This window comes from Haliotis rufescens, unplaced genomic scaffold, assembly GCF_023055435.1.
Source record: "Haliotis rufescens isolate VD_foot unplaced genomic scaffold, xgHalRufe1.0.p SCAF_4, whole genome shotgun sequence".
Lineage (NCBI taxonomy): Eukaryota > Metazoa > Mollusca > Gastropoda > Lepetellida > Haliotidae > Haliotis > Haliotis rufescens.
In genome coordinates this window covers 59,575,822-59,595,818 of record NW_025964112.1, presented here as the reverse complement: position 1 = coordinate 59,595,818, position 19,997 = coordinate 59,575,822, and the positions used below count along the sequence as shown (strand labels likewise).

The window sequence follows — 19,997 nt, the reverse complement described above, 5'->3', positions numbered from 1 at the left end:
ATAACTGGAATACTGTTAAAAGCGGCGTTAAACCAAACTCACTCACTCACTCACTCATACACAAGTCGGTGCGGTCGAGTATCCTAGTGGTTAAAGCGTTCGCTCGTCACGCAGAAGACCCGGGGTCGATTTTCGACATGGGTACAATGTGTGAAGCTCATTTCTGGTGTCCCCCGCCGTGATATTGCTGGAATATTGCTAAAAGCGGCGTAAAACCATACTCACTCGTACACAAGTCATACCAAGATCAGTTGCGTTTTCCACTTTATTATAGGGTACACAGGGCAAACGCTTTATACCTTCGGAACATTATGGAATAAAAGAAGTATATACATCTATATACGTCTTTGATCGTATCGACCTGATTCAACTACCATAGTGGGGACCCCACATGTAACCTCAGCATGTATTCGCTGCGGTGCAACTCTGACATTCATTGGTGAGTGTGCGTGGTGTTCTTTACCGCATGTATACACTAAAGGTCACGGTACAATCTCAGTACATGACCACGGTAGTGCAACAACTAATGGTGTCTTCGTAATTGCTCATAATCGTCCTTTTTGCTTATTAAACTATGTTGCAAGGGGCATTATCAGCAGGACACTTAAAAAACTCAAGGATGGGTTCAATTTAAAGATAGACGATCATAGAGAATTTACGGTACACAAACTGTGCATGTCAGTCGCCAAATGTCAAGTCGTTTACTGTTATTGTAATTATGAGGGTGATTAGGCCTGTGGCGTCCCTGGGCTGAGGTTTAATCGTTGTGTTTTCGTACAATGACCAACATCACCCCTACGAAGCATTACACTGTCGGGAGTTTATCACAATAACGATGCGTGGAGATTAAGGGGCACCGGTTACCCCCAATAAGACATACAGGACGAATAACGTTAATTGCGTGGTAGTATGGATAAATGAAGGTACGACCTTGTCGGATCAACCAATGAAATAATGCGTGTGTCAAACCGGTTTGTAAAACTCGAACAAGAACTGTGCAGCAACAACAGGGAAACGATAGGGTGCCACCACTGTAAACAGACGATCCTGTCGCTGTGAGTATGTTTTTTTTAATTCAATGAACGGCTTTTGATTGGAAAGATAGCGTGTCTAAAAAACAACCCTAATATGATGATAGATGATGTCTGCAGGGTCTGCAAGACGCAACGAGTGGTTATGTTTTCTCGTGACCGGAGCGCTCGCATGAGTTGCCAAGTCAAGACTCGAATTGCGACACACTTGAAACCAACACACTAGGATTGGTTAAGCAATAGTAATTACAAATTACACATCCGTAAACATGTAGGGTATAGTTCCTTCAACACGCAGTGAGCAGGTTAGCACCCTAACTGCATATCACAGGTACGAATTCCTTATCAACATGAAAAGCCGCACGGCATAACGTTCATTGTAATCCGATAATCCCATAGTAAGTACTACATGTATTTTTTCTTGAGGTGGGGCAGTACACCATGGCGGTATTGCCATACATATCTGACAGGAAACAACAACTATTTCTGTATCAATCGACTAGAATAATGGGAATATGTTACAATTGCATTAATAGTGAGGTATTTTATATGCAACAAGCCCCCCGAAAAGGATGCAAAAGGTCAACGAAAATGTGTAATCTGAAACTGAAGAGCAAGATTCGGCACCGTCTGGTATGTTCTTGTTCTGCTGGTCCTGGTGAGGGGTATATTAAACCTAACAGAAACACTGAACATGCTGAATGCTATATATAGTATAGTATCCCCATGGTATGGGTTTTTGGATGCTTAAACATTGATTGTTTTCTTGCTAATCACAAGAACAGCTGTAAAAGATCTCACTCACATATAAAAGGCAAGTTTATCTTAAAAATAAGCCCTCATCTGAGTATTTACAATGTCTGTGTGATACCACTCCCCTCGTTATAGCATGAGTCATTTCGATAAACATTGCCGTCCTAAAACATATGATCCAAGATATAATACAGCTAAAGATGTTTATTAATACTAAATCGTCTAATTTTTACATCAATTTCTATTGTATGCTATAAATAGTATAGCTCAGTATCAATGTGTTGCTAACCCTACCGGGCTACCCTTTGTGACAAAATATTATAGAGATTCACCCTGGTTATGAGTATGACCTTGTGTGTTTATCAAAGTCGTCTGCACGGAGAGTGAAGGTCGGTGGGACCAAAAGACATAAGACACACTGTGTTGCGTGGGTGGCGTCTGTTTGGACTTGCAGGTGTGATCAGTGATGAGAACTCTTGTCATGACCTCAGCAGTGACAATACATAGGATGTAAATAGTGTTTGAATGACATTGTTGACAGTATATCTTGGTATATACTTTTTACAAGTGCTGCTCAATAAACAGTGGTGTTGAATACATAGTTGTTTGTTTTCAGCATATGTCTAAGTTGGTATTCCTGCTATCCAAAATGTCTTATTTTTATATAAATGCGATGTTTAATAATGCACGCAAAAGCCTTTCGCATTATTCGCATTTAATACATGCTCGCGTTAATTTCAAGATTTACAGTATTTCTTTTGCAGAGATTCATATAACCAGGACTCATCATGTCGAACAGTAGCAAGATTTGCGTCGCTGTCTTGATTGGCATAGGTCTTATAGCTGTTCTGGTTATCGCACTTGTAGCCACATCCCTGAAGAAGTTGGCATCAAATGAGGGTAAGAAGATATCAACAACCAGATAACCAACCACAAACCTGCTAACAATCAAATCAACATGAACTTATGCCAGACCTCCAGATAAGCTACATGTTTGTGTAAAATAGGCAAAATAACTTTCCTTTACCTGATTACTTTTGAGTGAGTGAGTTGGGTTTTAACGCCGCTTTTAACATTATTCCAGTTATATCATGGTGTGTCAGCTTAATGTGGGAGGAAAGCCCGAAGTGATGCAGGTCTCAGACGTTTACCACTTCGGTAAAACCCACGAGCACGGGTATGATGCTGACAAACCGAGAAACATAATCGGGAACTGGGAATTCGAACCCACAATCAAAGGTTTCTGGCGTGCCCAGGGGACGCAACTCTGCTCAGCGAATCATGGCGCCTTAGATGACTGGGCCACCCATGCCCCCCAATTACTTTTGAGTTGCATGCATACAAGTACTCATGAAAATTTTCCAAAATCTGTTAACATAACCATGATAACCATGATAACTGTGACCTGTATGTAACACCAAGATATTTGCTAATCCTCGACATGTAGTGGTTAAATGGTTTGATTATTTATGTATGATTAGTGATGGCAAAATCAGTACAATCAAGCAGGACATGCTTGACTGATTCTCTCATCAGAAGTTAGACAAAATGGAGCATCCTCACCTTACCATAAATATTCATGTGTATAAACTGGAAAAACTCATTGTATTTACATGATTTAAGTGTTGTGAAGTATGGTTTGAAGACCTCAGTTGGATGAGCAAATCCTCACCACTTTATCATTTGTTTATGTCACGTCAGACCCATGAGGATCCGGGCAAGAATAGGTCTTCAGCAGCCTATGCTTGTCTCCACCGTGAAGATCCAGGGTGGAATAGGTCTTCAGCAGCCCATGCTTGTCTCCCCGTGAAGACCCGGGGTAGAATAGGTCGTCAGCAACCCATGCTTGCTGTAAAAGGCGACTATGCTTGTTGTAAGAGGCGACTAACGGGATCAGGTGGTCAGGCTCGCTGACTTGGTTGATGCATGTCATCATATCCCAATTGCATGGATCAATGATCATCATGTCAATCACTGGATTGTCTGGTCCAGACTTGATTATTTACAAAGCAAAACAAAATATTTCAGGTCACCAGTGTTCCCGTTGACTGGTAATTACCAGTTTATTACAGGTAAAATTAGGCTTGGACCGTTAATTCATGTGACTGCCAGTCCCTGTGGACCGACAAATACTGAGTGAGTTAAAATGTAACGTCGCACAGACATTATTTCAGCCATATAGCGACTGGACCAGCAAATAAAGTACCTTGTAAATTTTTGTTGTTGAACAAAAACAATTGGGTAGAATTATGTTTAAAAAGCAGCCAACAGATCGATATCTTATTACCAGTTCTTTATTACGACATCACTAGAACTGCATTTCCAAGTCTTATCTGGACAGAATATTGAACACAGGTTTCTCTATTGTCTGGAAACCTAGTACATATTATTCCTCTTGGTACATGTTGTAATTATGGTAACAATTTTTACAGTTGGAATCGCTTATGACAAGTTTCAAAAGAAATTGTCAGATACAGTGAAGAATGAAGGTTTGCACAATGGACCTCCAGGATTTGAATTCATCATCTTCCCCAATGTGTACACGACGATGAACTTCAGATCTCTGTCAGTAAGTATTTGGATGAATGTTGTTCTGTGTGAATGTTCTGTGTTAATGTTGTTCTCTGTGAATGTTGTTTATTGTTGCCATGACCATGTTTACATGCTTCAGGAATCTATCTGTGATCTGTGTGTACATGAGTGATGTGTCTGTGATCTGTGTTTACATGTGTGATGTGTCTGTGATCTGTGTGTACATGGGTGATGTGTCTGTGATCTGTGTGTACATGTGTGATGTGTCTGTGATGTGTGTGTACATGTGTGATGTGTCTGTGATCTGTGTGTACATGTGTGATGTGTCTGTGATCTGTGTGTACATGTGTGATGTGTCTGTGATCTATGTGTACATGTGTGATGTGTCTGTGATCTGTGTAGATGTGTGATGTGTTTGTGATCTGTGTGTACATGTGTGATGTCTGTGATCTGTGTGTACATGTGTGATGTGTCTGTGATCTGTGTGTACATGTGTGATGTGTCTGTGGTCTGTGTGTACATGTGTGATGTGTCTGTGATCTGTGTGTACATGTGTGATGTGTCTGTGATCTGTGTGTACATGTGTGATGTGTCTGTGATCTGTGTGTACATGTGTGATGTGTCTGTGATCTGTGTGTACATGTGTGATGTGTCTGTGATCTGTTTACATGTGTGATGTGTCTGTGATCTGTGTACATGGGTGATGTCTCTGTATCACCTATCTTCATCACCCTTCTGTCACCCATCTGTGTCATCTGTCTCTTCCAACTATTTGTAACCCATTTGCATCACCCATCTGCATCACCATCTTCCTCTACTATCTGTATCTACATCTCTGTCACCCATTAGCATCACCCATGTGTATCACCCATCTGCATCATCCATCTCCATCGCCCATCTCTGTCACCCATCTGTATCACCCATCTACATCACCCATCTACATCACCATCTGTATCACCCATCTGTATCACCCATCTGCATCACCCATCTGCATCACCATCTGTATCACCCATCTGAATCACCCATCTGTATCACCCATCTGCATCACCCATCTGCATCACCCATCTGAATCACCCATCTGTATCACCCATCTGCATCACCCATCTACATCACCCATCTGTATCACCCATCTGTATCACCCATCTGTATCACCCATCTGCATCACCCATCTGCATCACCATCTGTATCACCCATCTCCATCGCCCATCTCTGTCACCCATCTACATCACCATCTGTATCACCCATCTGAATCACCCATCTGTATCACCCATCTGCATCACCCATCTGCATCACCCATCTGTATCACCCATCTGAATCACCCATCTGTATCACCCATCTGCATCACCCATCTGCATCACCCATCTGCATCACCCACCTGTATCACCCATCTCCAATGCCCATCTATATCACCCACCTGTATCACCCATCTGCATCACCCATCTGCATCACCATCCGTATCACCCACCTGTATCACCCATCTGCATCACCCATCTGCATCTGCCATCTCTGTCACCCATCTGCATCACTATCTGCATCCACCATCTGCATCTGCCATCTCTGTCACCCATCTGTATCACCCATCTGCATCACCCATCTGCCTCTACTATCTGTATCACCCATCTGTATCACCCATCTGCATCACCCACCTGCATCACCCATCTGCATCACCATCTGAATCACCCATCTGTATCACCCATCTGCATCACCCATCTGCCTCTACTATCTGTATCACCCATCTGCATCACAACCTGTATCACCCATTTGCATCACCCATCTGCATCACCCATCTACCTGACTGTTGCAGTGCCTCAACAAGGATGGTGTGACCATCACCCTGGACGTGGCGTACCAGTACAAGGCCAGGGTCACACATATCAAGGACATCATCCTCAAATTTAAAGACTTTGATGGCTACAAGGATATTTTAAAGTATACAGGTGTGTTCTCTTTCCACTTCCATGCCTCACAATGTTACATACTGGCAGATGTGCACAGTATAACCGCAATACCACGATATGAAATACTAAGGAATACATATCACGATATGTTTCTAATATACTGGTATATTGTGTTTCTTAAAATCATGCATATCTTCATCTTGTTGTAAAATTTTAATCCTGTACAAAAGTAATAAATCAAATTGAAATTATAAAATTTCACTGCATTGTCTGGTCCAGACTTAATTATTCATTGTTGAGTGCGGCTTTAAACAATGACAAAACAAATATCAGGAGTAAGCACTAGGATGTGGCGTGTCCTTCGTGTGATGTGAGATTCAGGTTACTATGGTAACTGCAGGTTCAGCAGCCCTCCACGAGGCGTGCAGCTTGTTCAACACATCCCAGGTGCAGGCCGAGCGGGGAGCCTTTCAGGAGATGGTGAGACAGAAGCTAAGAGAGAGATACGATGTGCTCAAGTGTGACATCACCGATCTCCAGGTGAGTCTGTGTCTAGAGAGGACATCAATACTAGAACTGGGAAGATCCGGGTTAGCTGGTTAGAACTGGTCTTCAGCAACCCATGCTTGTCGTAAGAGGCGACTAACGGGATCGGGTGGTCAGACTCGATGACTTGGTTGACGCATGTCATCATATCCCAATTGCGTGGATCGATGCTCGTGATGTCAATCACTTGATAGTCTGATCCAGACTTGATTATTCACAGACCGCAGTCATATAGCTGGAATATTACCGACAACAAACAAACAAAAACTTACTGGTAATCCAGGAGAAGTTGAGTTGTGACCTGACAGTCAACTCCTTATGACTATGTATGACATCAGCCCACTACCACGTACCATTGTGACAAACAAACAAAAGTCTGTGTCGACAGAGGACATTAATACTAGATAGATAGGAAGGATACTGAGGGCAAGTGTACCTGAACATGATGACTTATATAGTTTTGCACTATGAAAGATGGATATCTGTATTTAATACATCAAAACCTGCCTAGGCAAATCTAGTTAGCTATGTTCCATATAAAATAAACTTGAATTGAAATGTATGCAGCAATCTGATTGGTTAAAGAGTGATGTTCCTTGGGATTCAGAGCCTGGAAATCTGTCTGACCATTCATCTCATCATCATCTCATATGAATACTTTTCTTGATAAAAATCTTTTTCTAAATACTTAAATTAGATATTATGTTTAATCAATATTTACCAGAAAAACTTTTGATGTACCATAGCTGATTTTTTTTTCCAGGCGAATTCAATTATGACAGAACCATGTGACATCATCCCATTCTAGGGTGATACATAGCTGTCTCTGTCTCAATTGTGATGGCTTCATTTTAATATTGAACTTATTCTAAGTGTACCATATTTGCCGTAACAAGTGCTCTTGGAAAATTGATAAAGGGGATGCATATGCTATATAGCAGTATAGTAAAACCATTCATTAAGAGAGAGTTATATTTGATGTCAGTGATTGAGTGTGACAGACTAATCTAGTTTAAACGCCAATGAAACTAAAGCTTTTGAGATAGTAGGTTACCATGGTTACTAGACATGATTGACAAATTTTATTGTATTTTACCTTACGGTAAGCAATGTTTTAACAATGTTATAATTTTTTTCGTTAATACCACAAACCATTGACTTCATTAAATTTATTAAATTTAATTTAATATTGTCAGCTTTTGGTATTTGTCAGGGAATGCAGTTTTTACAAAATTTCCATGGATAATAAGGGACACAACCCACTGGACATACTGGCCCTCTCATGTCAGGTGACATAATTAGCTGTGAGGAGTTGTGTCCCTTAGGCATGCCAGAAACGTATGGTAGAATGTTCAATCCTGGTTCACCCAGATTATGTATTAAGGTTGTAGACACCGATTCTCATGGGTTTCACCCAAGTGGTAATACCCGTGAAGAACCAGGGTATAATAGTTCTTCAGCAACCCATGCTTGTCATAAAAGGTGACTGTTTGTCGTATAAGGCAACTATGCTTGTCGTAAAAGGCGACTAACAGGATTGGGTGGTCGCGATCGCTGACTTGGTTCATGCATGTCATTTCCCAATATTGCTGAGTGCGGCATGAATGAATATTGAAATTCTCTTGCCCAGGGACTTACAATATTGATCACCTGGGAGAGATCTATAAGTGCTCATGGTTTACAAGTTATTGTCCACCTGCTGAGTTACTGCAGAATCTTCATGTTTATTGCACCCAGATTAGAAATTCATATGTTGCCCCTACTTTTGATATTTTCATCACATTCATCACAAATTAAACACAGAAGTATTGAAATATATTTGTAACATATTTTCAAGTTACTGTTTTGGGCAATTTATCAAGACAGGTAGATTGCAGTTGCCCTTTTCCACTGAAGGTGAGATGAAGTGAAATGGGGTTTAACGTTGCATCCAAAATTATTGCACTTATATAGCGACATGCATACACATGTGTGTGTGTGGCTGCTTGTATTAGTCCAGACTGATGCCGATTTATAGTGCTAACCCACTGAGGTACCATGCCGCAGTTTAACATGAATACCCCACTCAGACACAGTATACTGACTCCGAGCCAACCAGTCCTAGTGGTTCGCTCGTCATGCCGAAGACCCGGGTTTGATTCCCAACGTGGGTACAATGTGTGAAGCCCATTTCTGGTGTCCCCCACCGTGATATTCCTGGAATATCGCTAAAAGCGGCGTAAAACTATAATCACTCAGTCAGTCAGTCACCTTTCTTGAGTGGCTTTTCTTACAATGTGTTTCTAGACTGAGTTTAAAGACTGTTCCCCTTGAGCACTTGACCAAATGCCCCAATTGCCCCCATCTTGACGTTTCCCAAAACAAGAAAGCCCTGTGGGTACGTTTGTCTGACCTTATTTGAAATAGCTGCATTACTTTCCGTATGGGATCTATTGGTAAGTGTTTTATTGTTGCTCAATTATTTCAGGTAAACAATATTGAGCGTCCCAGAGAATACGAGTCATCCATCAGAAGCAAGGAACGAGCAAGAGAAGATATCCAGGTCAGTAGCCTGATTCAGAAGGAAGGTACACAGTGAAATAGTGGAAGTTGGATGGAAGGGCACTCAGGTTAGCAGAGGAAATCAGTTGCTAGGACACTCAGGTTAGCAGTGGAAAACAGTTGCCAGCACAGTCAGGTTAACAGTGGAAATCAGTTGCTAGGACACTCAGGTTAGCACTGGAAAACAGTTGCTAGGACACTCAAGTTAGCTGTGGAAATCAGTTGCTAGGACACTCAGGTTAGCAGAGGAAATCAGTTGCTAGGACACTCAGGTTAGCAGTGGAAAACAGTTCCAAGGACACTCAGGTTAGCAGTGGAAAACAGTTGCTAGGACACTCAAGTTAGCTGTGGAAATCAGTTGCTAGGACACTCAGGTTAGCAGTGGAAAACAGTTGCTAGGACACTCAAGTTAGCTGTGGAAATCAGTTGCTTGGACACTCAGGTTAGCAGTGGAAAACAGTTGCCAGGACAGTCAGGTTAACTGTGGAAAACAGTTGCCAGGACAGTCAGGATAACTGTGGAAAACAGTTGCCAGGACAGTCAGGTTAGCAGAGGAAATCAGTTGCTAGGACACTCAAGTTAGCTGTGGAAATCAGTTGCTAGGACACTCAGGTTAGCAGTGGAAAACAATTGCTAGGACACTCAGGTAAGCTGTGGAAATCAGTTGCTAGGACACTCAAGTTAGCTGTGGAAATCAGTTGCTAGAATAAATACTCAAGTTGGCATTGGAAATAGTTGCTAGGACACTCAGGTTAACTGTGGAAATCAGTTGCTAGTACACTCAATTTAGCTGGGGAAATCACTTCCGGGTATACTCAGGGGTAAACCATGCTTATCTAGGTGGTGGGACATTTCCATTGTAAGCTGCAGATCGCTTAAGATGAATTGGTAGTTATACTATAGTTGTACGTTCTTCAGGTTGCTGTAAATGAGCGTCCTCGTCTCCTGACCGAGGCTAAGACAGAGAGAAGAGAGGCAGAGACACAGGCACAGATCATCTTGGACAAGGCCCGCTCTGAAGCCAGGATCCTGGAGAACCAGTGAGTAGTCCCCTGCTTACAGGGAGTAACTGAACACATTCCATCTTGACATCATGCAAAGATTTGTTATTTCTCCGATTGTAAGCATTTCTGTCTTAATCCCTCCATGGGTAGCCGCGGGTTAGAGTTGGTACCCAGACATCTATGGTGGTAGTGGCACTTGGTCCTGTACACAGCGCACAGGTCACAAATCAGGTGAAGTTAAGCGACGCTGGTCTCGGAGAGTAGTTGAATGGGTGACCACTTTCAGCAGCTTGACTCCTGAGAGTTTCTAGGGCTTCGGTCCTGCCCCACACTGAAGCACATGTACCACATGTGGTGTCTCCTTAGGCATGTGGTGTTTCCTTGTTCGAAATGTGCCTCTGTTCACCCAGCAGTGAGTGGGTACCCGGTAGGATGAGATAGTAATGTGGCTGTTAACCTTATAGCGCCTCACAGGCAGCTTGGGTTGTATACTCCCCAGGGAGCTGAGAATGAAAAATCGAGTGCTCACTGATCCATTGACCGGGGTAATGATAGTGTAGTGCGATGAGCATCCACTTGGTGAATGGAATCTGGCGCATTATAAATGCACTTATTATTATTATTATTATGCTGGTCCTAAAAGGTGACTTAATGGATCAGGGGGTGACCTGGGGGATAGTGTGTCTTTGCACCCTAACAAAGTGGATCATTGGTCATGATATCAATCACTGATGTGTCTGGATCAGACTCGATTATTTACATGTCAGTGTTTAGCTGGAATCTTGCTGAGTGCGTCATTTAAGAACTAACAGCTGACCTTGTAACATGTTGCATGCTTTTTATACATAGTATAGATATAGTCAATACCTTGTCTGCCTGTCCGTTCGTCTGTAATCATTTCGTTTCTGTTCATAGTTGTGTGTACCTGACATAGAAATACGAAGTTCCCAATCCCAATTCGGTAGTATTGTTTTGATAGCCCAATAACTACTCTTGTATACAGACAGATTAGATAGAAATTGTCTCATCAAGTTAAACTTAAAGTAACAGTCAGATGACATGTTCTTTTGAATTTGTGAGAACCGGGGGGATTTGTCATCTTTGATGACTCTTGTCTGTGTTTGTCATCTATACTGAGGAGCTACAACATCCTTGCTTGTCCCCAGGGCGAGAGCAGAGGCGGAGGCTATCCAGACCCAGTATGAGAAGGAGGGAGAGGCGTATGAGTCTATCCTCAGCTCTAACGGGCTCGGCTTCACCACCGAGGGCTTTATCTCCTACATGGGCGTCCGCGTCATCTCCTCCGCCAAGAACCCTGTCTTCATCGGACTGCAGAGCCCAGCCAAGTCTTCATACATGACCCCCTAGAGCTGGTATCATCACACCCCAGTAAGACAGGTGCTTATAGGCTGCTGCTTTTCACAACGTGTCAAGAACCGAAAACATCGATGATTTTTGGCGTCATGAAAGAAGTGTTGCTGTTTAAGTTTGTAAGAAGTGGTCTATTTTAAATTCTCTCCGAAACTATTAAAAGGTGGAGGTCAATACTATTGTGATAATCAATTACTGTACAACATGGTTATAAACTATATTAGACTTTTGAAATGTTTCGACCCCCTTCACTTCATATACATGTCAACTCACTCACAGAGTTGTGGATGTATTTCATATTCAAATTCATAAAAATTGGTATTTTTTTCAAATAGTCACAGAATAAAAATCAAAAACTATTGCAGCCCGAGAATTAAATTGAAAAGAGCTCAGGTGTACTCAGGTAAGAAAATTAATTTTTGCGTCGTTATTGACATTTGTTGACAAATGTTTGTATGTATATCTGCATTCCTAATAACCATGTTCTACTGTAATTTGAATTGTCAATCAAGACATGTCTTAGGATCTCCAGCTGAAGATAATCTGGTGATGATATTGCAGACTCCTGTGTTGAACTTACATTTTTCCATTTTTGATGAATTCTTGAATGTGTCTGTTATGTTTATTAGACGTTTGTTTTGTCCTGCCATACAAGATAAGATCCCTGATGTCGATGTGCACTAATTATTGTGAAGAATATTCACTGTTGTCTGATGTCCATGGGTTCTACACACAGTAGCGTCTCTTAATTTTCAAAATGTTTTTTTTTTATTGAGATATCTTTTATCATACGATTCTGTGTATTTTGCTTACTTATAAGTTGATACTTCATTCTCTGTTCTTACATAAACAAATGTATTGTATATATGAACATTATGAATGAAATTGTATCTTGATCTGAAAATATGGATTTTAAGTGGATTTTAAAATTTGTATTCATGTAATGATATTTTAAAATTTGTGTTGATCACTTTTCTTTACTTTTTATATAAATGTGATGACTATATTTATATTTATCAGTATGATGATAATATCCAATTGTTTAACCCCCATTTCCCATGACAATGGTAATACTATGCGTGTTATAACCTGATAACCAACCTATCTGTATAATATTACCCATATGGTGGAATGATCGTGTGTTATAGCTTCCCAATATTTGCTCATGTGCGTTTTTTCAATGCTCAATGCTGATTGGTCATTTGAAGTCTTATGACATCACAGTGCTTCATTGTTTGGAAACATAGGATATGACATCATCCATTGTTCATAATTTTATAAATTGATTACATTACGTCATTTGAACAAAAGGCTTCCTTCAGTGAAGTTCCTCTGTACGGGTGACATCTTGCATACGTTTCTTCTCCATTTTCTCTCTTAAAATGCAAATGAGTAATATATAGTATAACCTACTCAAAACTTGGAAATAACAGAATCTCTTTCTTTTGTTAATTAATGTTGCTGGTGACTGGTGACTTCAGGATTAACACTGTTTATTCACTCGGAACAGATAATCTATAATTCCTCGTAGCTCATTAATATTGTCTATTTCTTCCTTCTGTTACGTCAAGTGACAACATTTTACATTAAAAGGAAAATAGGTTAGAGTGGTGTACCATGACATCCAGAGAACAATGTATGTTCACATAGGATTTGGATGTGTGCCTTCGTAACCTGGCAACACAGGGTGTTGCTCATGCTATCAACCACTGGTTTGTCTGACCCACACTTTTACAGACTGTTGTAATGTGACTGTATTTTGTTCACTCATGGTGATGTTATGCCTGGTTTGTTTTTTGTCAAAAATTCATCAAGATTTATCAAAACTTGAAGTTTGCATAGCATCCATAAGAAACAACTAAAGCATTACCAGTACATATTTTGTATATGATAGTCATAATTCTAAGACATATATGGTTATGATCAATGATGCAGCTCTTGAAGAAGAATGCACACATTCACCAAGAAAGTCAAATTTGTGATATTCTCTTTTGGGGTAAACCTATTTTATTCATCCTCTATATACACACATGGTCTGTTGTTTGATGGTATTGGTTATTGGTTTATGGTATATATAGAGCCTCACCCACATGTCTTTTGATATCAAATATTTCAACACGAGTCAATAGACGTTCAAAATTTCGAGTTTTATCATACCTCCATATCAGAATTAAGAGATCTGATTGGTCCACGTAATCTTGATAAAATACTATGTATCCCAACATGGAGGGAAATAATTTCTCAGCGGGAGAATAAATCCCTTATACCCCACCATGATCTAAAAGGCTCTGCATGGATTTCTGAGAGGCAGAATAAATCCCTTTTATCTTGCTTCCAAGCAAAAAGCTGCATGCTTTTTCTGAGTCAATGAAAGTGACATAGCACAAGTTAACCTCAGCCTAATCGAACAGCTGTTTTCTATCAATGTTGTATTTGTTTTTATATATTTACAATGTCATATTAAAACATGTCGGGGGGTCGGGTAGCCTTGTGGTTAAAGCGTTCAATCGTCATGCCGAAGACCCGGGCTCGATTCCCAACATGGGTACAATGTACTCAATCACTCACTAAAACATGTCAGTGAGATAAATTTGTTGTAGCAGGATCGCTAGGGGTACATGGTTTTTTTATGCATCCCTCGTTAGGTTTCGTATCACTCATAAAACCTAACAAGGATGCATAAAAAACCCGGTACAACAAATGATCCTGCTACAACTTATATTGATATATTTAATATCAAAAGATGTTAAGTTGAGATTCTATTTATCATTAAAAAATCATTCTTCCAACTCTTTCAGTTTGTAAACAGAAATACCCAGTGTCTTGAGTGTGAAAAGTACAGCTAACCAACTTCAGTGGCAGGGATATCAGTGATCTCCTTTGATATTGACGTCATGGTAACCAATGACCTCACAATGGTCTGCAAAGCATTGTGATGCAATTATATTCCAGCGATCCCCCTGGGGAAGCCAGTTTTGGATGATAAATGTATTTATCAGTTTGCGTCTGAGGAATATTTGTCAACAGTAATGGGACATGCCCATGCTTGTAGGTTCCATCTAATGTCGGACAACTATGGTTGGAAAGTGGAAATGCAATATTGTTATTGTTTTATACATTTGTTCTTTCGTGTGCATAATATCCTTTCATATCTGGCTTTATTCCTGTTTAGTATAATATTTGTGAACTACAATACTCTTTCTGTGTCCTGTCATCATTAAGCTTGTGGTAACAGTTGCTGTATCATATAAATGAGGGTGCTGACATACCACTTAATTTATCTTGGCATCCGATTTAAGAACTCTTGAGTCATGTCAGTATATAAGTAATTTAGACATGGATTTTCCACATAGAATGCATGACCTTGTGTTGTCATAAGGTTAGGGCTAACCATTTTGTTGATTTGTCCGTCTTTGCGAGAAAAAAAGACAAAAAATAAATTTAAACATTGACATATTGTCATCTGTGTACCAGTTAGATGTTTTATGGCATCCAGCATGCTGCACTGCAGCACCCGGAATAACACTTAGCAGTGGTATACTAAAAGCAGGTTGGCCCCCTCATAAACAGTAATAACCATTAAAATTGGAGTATTTTCTGGACACTTCATGTGTTGGAGAGAACTCATCCCTGTCTGTAGATGCTCCTAGAACAAATATTATTCTTTGACCATTGCCTAGCCCTTCCAAGAAGAAATGTGCTTCATGGACCATTGTCTAGCCCCTCCTAGAACAAATGTGCTTCTTGGACCATTGTCTAGCCTCACCTAGAACAAATATGCTTCTTGGTCCATTGTCTAGCCTCACCTAGAACAAATATGCTTCTTGGACCATTGTCTAGCCTCACCTAGAACAAATATGCTTCTTGGTCCATTGTCTAGCCTCACCTAGAACGAATATGCTTCTTGGACCATTGTCTAGCCTCACCTAGAACAAATATGCTTCTTGGTCCATTGTCTAGCCCCTCCTAGAACAAATATGCTTCTTGGACCATTGTCTAGCCCCTCCTAGAACAAATATGCTTCTTGGACCATAGTCTAGCCCCTCCTAGAACAAATATGCTTCTTGGACCATTGTCTAGCCCCTTCTAGAACAAATATGCTTCTTGGACCATTGTCTAGCGTTTCCTAGAACAAATGTGGTTGGTTGTACCTTTGTCTAGTCCCTCCTAGAACAAATGTTGGAAGTCGGACCTTAGTTTAGTCCTGCCAAGAACAGATATGGATATTAGGAACTTTGTCTAACCCCTCCTTCAACACATGTGGGTAGTTGGGCCTTGTGTCTAGACCCTCACAGAACAAACACAGGTGATTGGTCCCAGTGTCTGGCTCTCCATAGAACAAGTAAGGGTAGTTAGACTGTTTGCCCATTGTGGATATATAACAATGAAATATTGTGTATAATAGGGGCATTGGACTATGTGTGTTTGTTTTGTATTTATGTGAACTGACAGTGTGTTGATTGTTGTCTGCAAGATTAATCTGCTGGCAGGTATACAGATAGGTCTGTTATCTGTGATAGCCCTGGATACAGATCAACCTACGACATGCCTGGATAGAAATTCATCTGCAACATCCGTTGAACAGATCCATCTGTTATCTTTGACATCCCTGGATACAGATCCATCTGTTATCTGTGACATCCCTGGATACAGATCCATCTGTTATCTGTGACATCCCTGGATACAGATCCATTTGTTATCTGCGATAGCCCTGGATACAGATCCATCTGTCATCTGCGATAGCCCTGGATACAGATCCATCTGTTATCTGTGACATCCCTGGATACAGATCCATTTGTTATCTGCGATAGCCCTGGATACAGATCCATCTGTTATCTGCGATAGCCCTGGATACAGATCCATCTGTTATCTGCGATAGCCCTGGATACGGATCCATCTGTTATCTGTAACATCCCTGGATACAGATCCATCTGTTATCTGCGATAGTCCTGGATACAGATCCATCTGTTATCTGTAACATCCCTGGATACAGATCCATCTGTTATCTGCGATAGTCCTGGATACAGATCCATCTGTTATCTGTGACATCCCTGGATACAGATCCATCTGTTATCTGCGATAGTCCTGGATACAGATCCATCTGTTATCTGTGACATCTCTTGATACAGATCCATCTGTTATCTGTGACATCCCTGGATACAGATTTGTCTGGTAATCTGTGACATGTGCCTGGCAGCATCTAGGGACCATGTGGTATTTGTATAGGTTTTTTTGGGTGTATGAGTTGATCTTAGGTTATCTTTCTCTAGGTACAACTTTCAACATATCACTCAATTCTCTATTCCCACAGATGTTTATATGTCATCTTTGTTAAATTTCTGGAAAGGTTTAACAGTGTATATGTTTCCTGGAGCCATAACCGATGAACATGTATCTGTTGTGTGTGTATGAAATAAATTGTTAATGTACATTGTGAGTGTTGTGGGTATTTGGCAGATACAAAAGGTTAAACAAAAGCCATTCCATAGCTGCAAGAAATCTCTGCTGCAAGCAGAGTCGATTGCAGGATTCTGACTGTATCATGAGTTGTTTGATTACTATCAAACAGTGACGATATCAGGTGTTCACGAAAAGGTGAACATATCTTGCCTCACCAGTGGCACCTGTCGCATACACTAGCAAAGGCTAGTTCATGGTTCTCATGTGAACATATGGTACAAGTCAAAATAGAAATTTGCATCGGACATCATATAATCTTAACCCTGCATACAAAAAAAAGTAAAACTGGAAATGCGATATAAATGGTAAATCATCATGTCTTGTGATGTTTTATAAAAAAAATATGTAGGAATCAGTGGTGGATTATGGTGAAATCAGTGGTGGAATATGTAGGAATCAGTGGTGGAATATGCAGGATCCAGTAGTGGAATATGTAGGGATCAGTGGTGAAATATGTAGGAATCAGTGGTGGAATATGTAGGGATCAGTGGTGAAATATGTAGGCATCAGTGGTGGAATATGTAGGAATCAGTGGTGAAATATGTAGGAATCAGTGGTGAAATATGTAGGAATCAGTGGTGGAATATGTAGGCATCAGTGGTGAAATATGTAGGAATCAGTGGTGGAATATGTAGGAATCAGTGGTGGAATATGTAGGCATCAGTGGTGAAATATGTAGGAATCAGTGGTGGAATATGTAGGGATCAGTGGTGAAATATGTAGGCATCAGTGGTGGAATATGTAGGAATCAGTGGTGGAATGTGCAGGATCCAGTGGTGGAATATGCAGGATCCAGTTGTGGAATATGTAGGAATCAGTGGTGGAATATGCAGGATCCAGTAGTGGAATATGTAGGGATCAGTGGTGGAATATGCAGGATCCAGTAGTGGAATATGTAGGAATCAGTGGTGGAATATGCAGGATCCAGTAGTGGAATATGTAGGGATCAGTGGTGGAATGTGCAGGATCCAGTGGTGGAATGTGCAGTATCCAGTGGTGGAATGTGCAGTATCCAGTGGTGGAATGTGCAGTATCCAGTGGTGGAATGTGCAGGATCCAGTGGTGGAATATGCAGTATCCAGTGGTGGAATATGTAGGATCAAGTGGTGGAATGTGCAGGATCCAGTGGTGGAATATGCAGTATCCAGTGGTGGAATATGTAGGATCAAGTGGTGGAATGTGCAGGATCCAGTGGTGGAATATGCAGGATCCAGTTGTTGAATATGTAGGATCCAGTGGTGGAATATGCAGGATACAGTGGTGGAATATGAAGGATCCAGTGGTGGAATGTGTAGGATCCAGTGGTGGAATGTGCAGGATCCAGTGGTGGAATATGCAGGATCTAGTTGTTGAATATGTAGGATCCAGTGGTGGAATATGCAGGATCCAGTTGTTGAATATGTAGGATCCAGTGGTGGAATATGTAGGATCAAGTGGTGGAATGTGCAGGATCCAGTGGTGGAATATGCAGGATCCAGTTGTTGAATATGTAGGATCCAGTGGTGGAATGTGCAGGATACAGTGGTGGAATATGAAGGATCCAGTGGTGGAATGTGTAGGATCCAGTGGTGGAATGTGCAGGATCCAGTGGTGGAATATGCAGGATCTAGTTGTTGAATATGTAGGATCCAGTGGTGGAATATGCGGGATCCAGTTGTTGAATATGTAGGATCCAGTGGTGGAATATGCAGGATACAGTGGTGGAATATGTAGGATCCAGTGGTGGAATGTGCAGGATCCAGTTGTGGAATATGCAGGTTCCAGTGGTGCAATATGCAGGATCCAGAAGTGGAATATGCAGGATACAGTGGTGGAATATGCAGGATCCAGAAGTGGAATATGCAGGATCCAGTGGTGGAATATGCAGGATACAGTGGTGGAATATGCAGGATCCAGTGGTGCAATATGCAGGATCCAGAAGTGGAATATGCAGGATACAGTGGTGGAATATGCAGGATCCAGAAGTGGAATATGCAGGATACAGTGGTGGAATATGCAGGATCCAGTGGTGGAATATTCAGGATCCAGAAGTGGAATATGCAGGATACAGTGGTGGAATATGTAGGAATCAGTGGTGGAATATGCAGTGTCCAGTGGTTCAGTGTTCATCGACAATCGATTGGCAGATCATGCCACAAAGAGTCTACATGACAAAATGCCACAAAATACGTCGAGTACATGTCCACAATGTACACCATGCAGGTTTTAAAGGAGTCAACTCAAACCAATAACTTTTACCAAGGAAGAAATCTTTTCAGAAAGTTGCAGAGTGCCGCCCACAGTGGACACACTGAGCATCTTTTCCAGTAGTTCCAGTCTTTGGTTTCTACATAATCACAACATCTGCTTTCTTCAAGATTTTAAAGAGCGTCATATGAATTGCGCAATAGATGTTTGATAACTGTTACAACATTCAAGGCCTTAGTATAGTTTTTTACAACGTTTTATGGCAGACACGTGGAGGACATATCCAAATTTGACGTATCAGTGACAGAAACGTTGCAATTCCATATGTTGACTTCCAGGTGCTTTTTCAGGCGAACAATTACCTGCCTTTGCATGTGTTTGTGACGCGTGCCATTTTTTCATATGATATGAAGAGTAAACGATTGGACCTGTGCCATGGATAGCCTGGTCCACTATCACTGAATTGTTTGGACAAGACTCGTTTGTTTACAGGTCGCCATCGTATAACAGTCGTACTGCTGTGCGGGGTTAGTCAACGCTCAATTACCTATTTTTATGCAAATTGTGTGGCGGGTGCTACGGTTGTCCTTGTCACGAACACCAGCCATCATCACTGAGTTTCAGTGAACCATTCATACATTGTCACCACCAGTTCGCCTTTTGTGTCCAGTCGG

The 19,997-nt window shown here is 41.1% G+C and overlaps 1 protein-coding gene across 2 annotated transcripts; it reads left to right on the top strand.

Annotated features, from left to right (window-relative positions):
• Positions 1-907: 907 nt before the first annotated feature.
• Positions 908-13,288, top strand: LOC124113655. 2 transcript variants are annotated; one of them, XM_046474115.2, is made up of 8 exons: positions 908-1,055; positions 2,549-2,684; positions 4,217-4,353; positions 6,121-6,253; positions 6,615-6,754; positions 9,228-9,302; positions 10,220-10,341; positions 11,472-13,288. In XM_046474115.2, exons 2-8 carry the CDS (start codon positions 2,573-2,575, stop codon positions 11,671-11,673), a joined length of 921 nt encoding a protein of 306 aa, XP_046330071.1. In that variant the 5' UTR covers positions 908-1,055; positions 2,549-2,572; the 3' UTR covers positions 11,674-13,288. The 2 variants fall into 2 exon arrangements, with proteins under 2 accessions (XP_046330071.1, XP_046330079.1); XM_046474123.2 differs by having other exon boundaries at positions 978-1,059.
• The last annotated feature ends 6,709 nt before the right edge of the window (positions 13,289-19,997 follow it).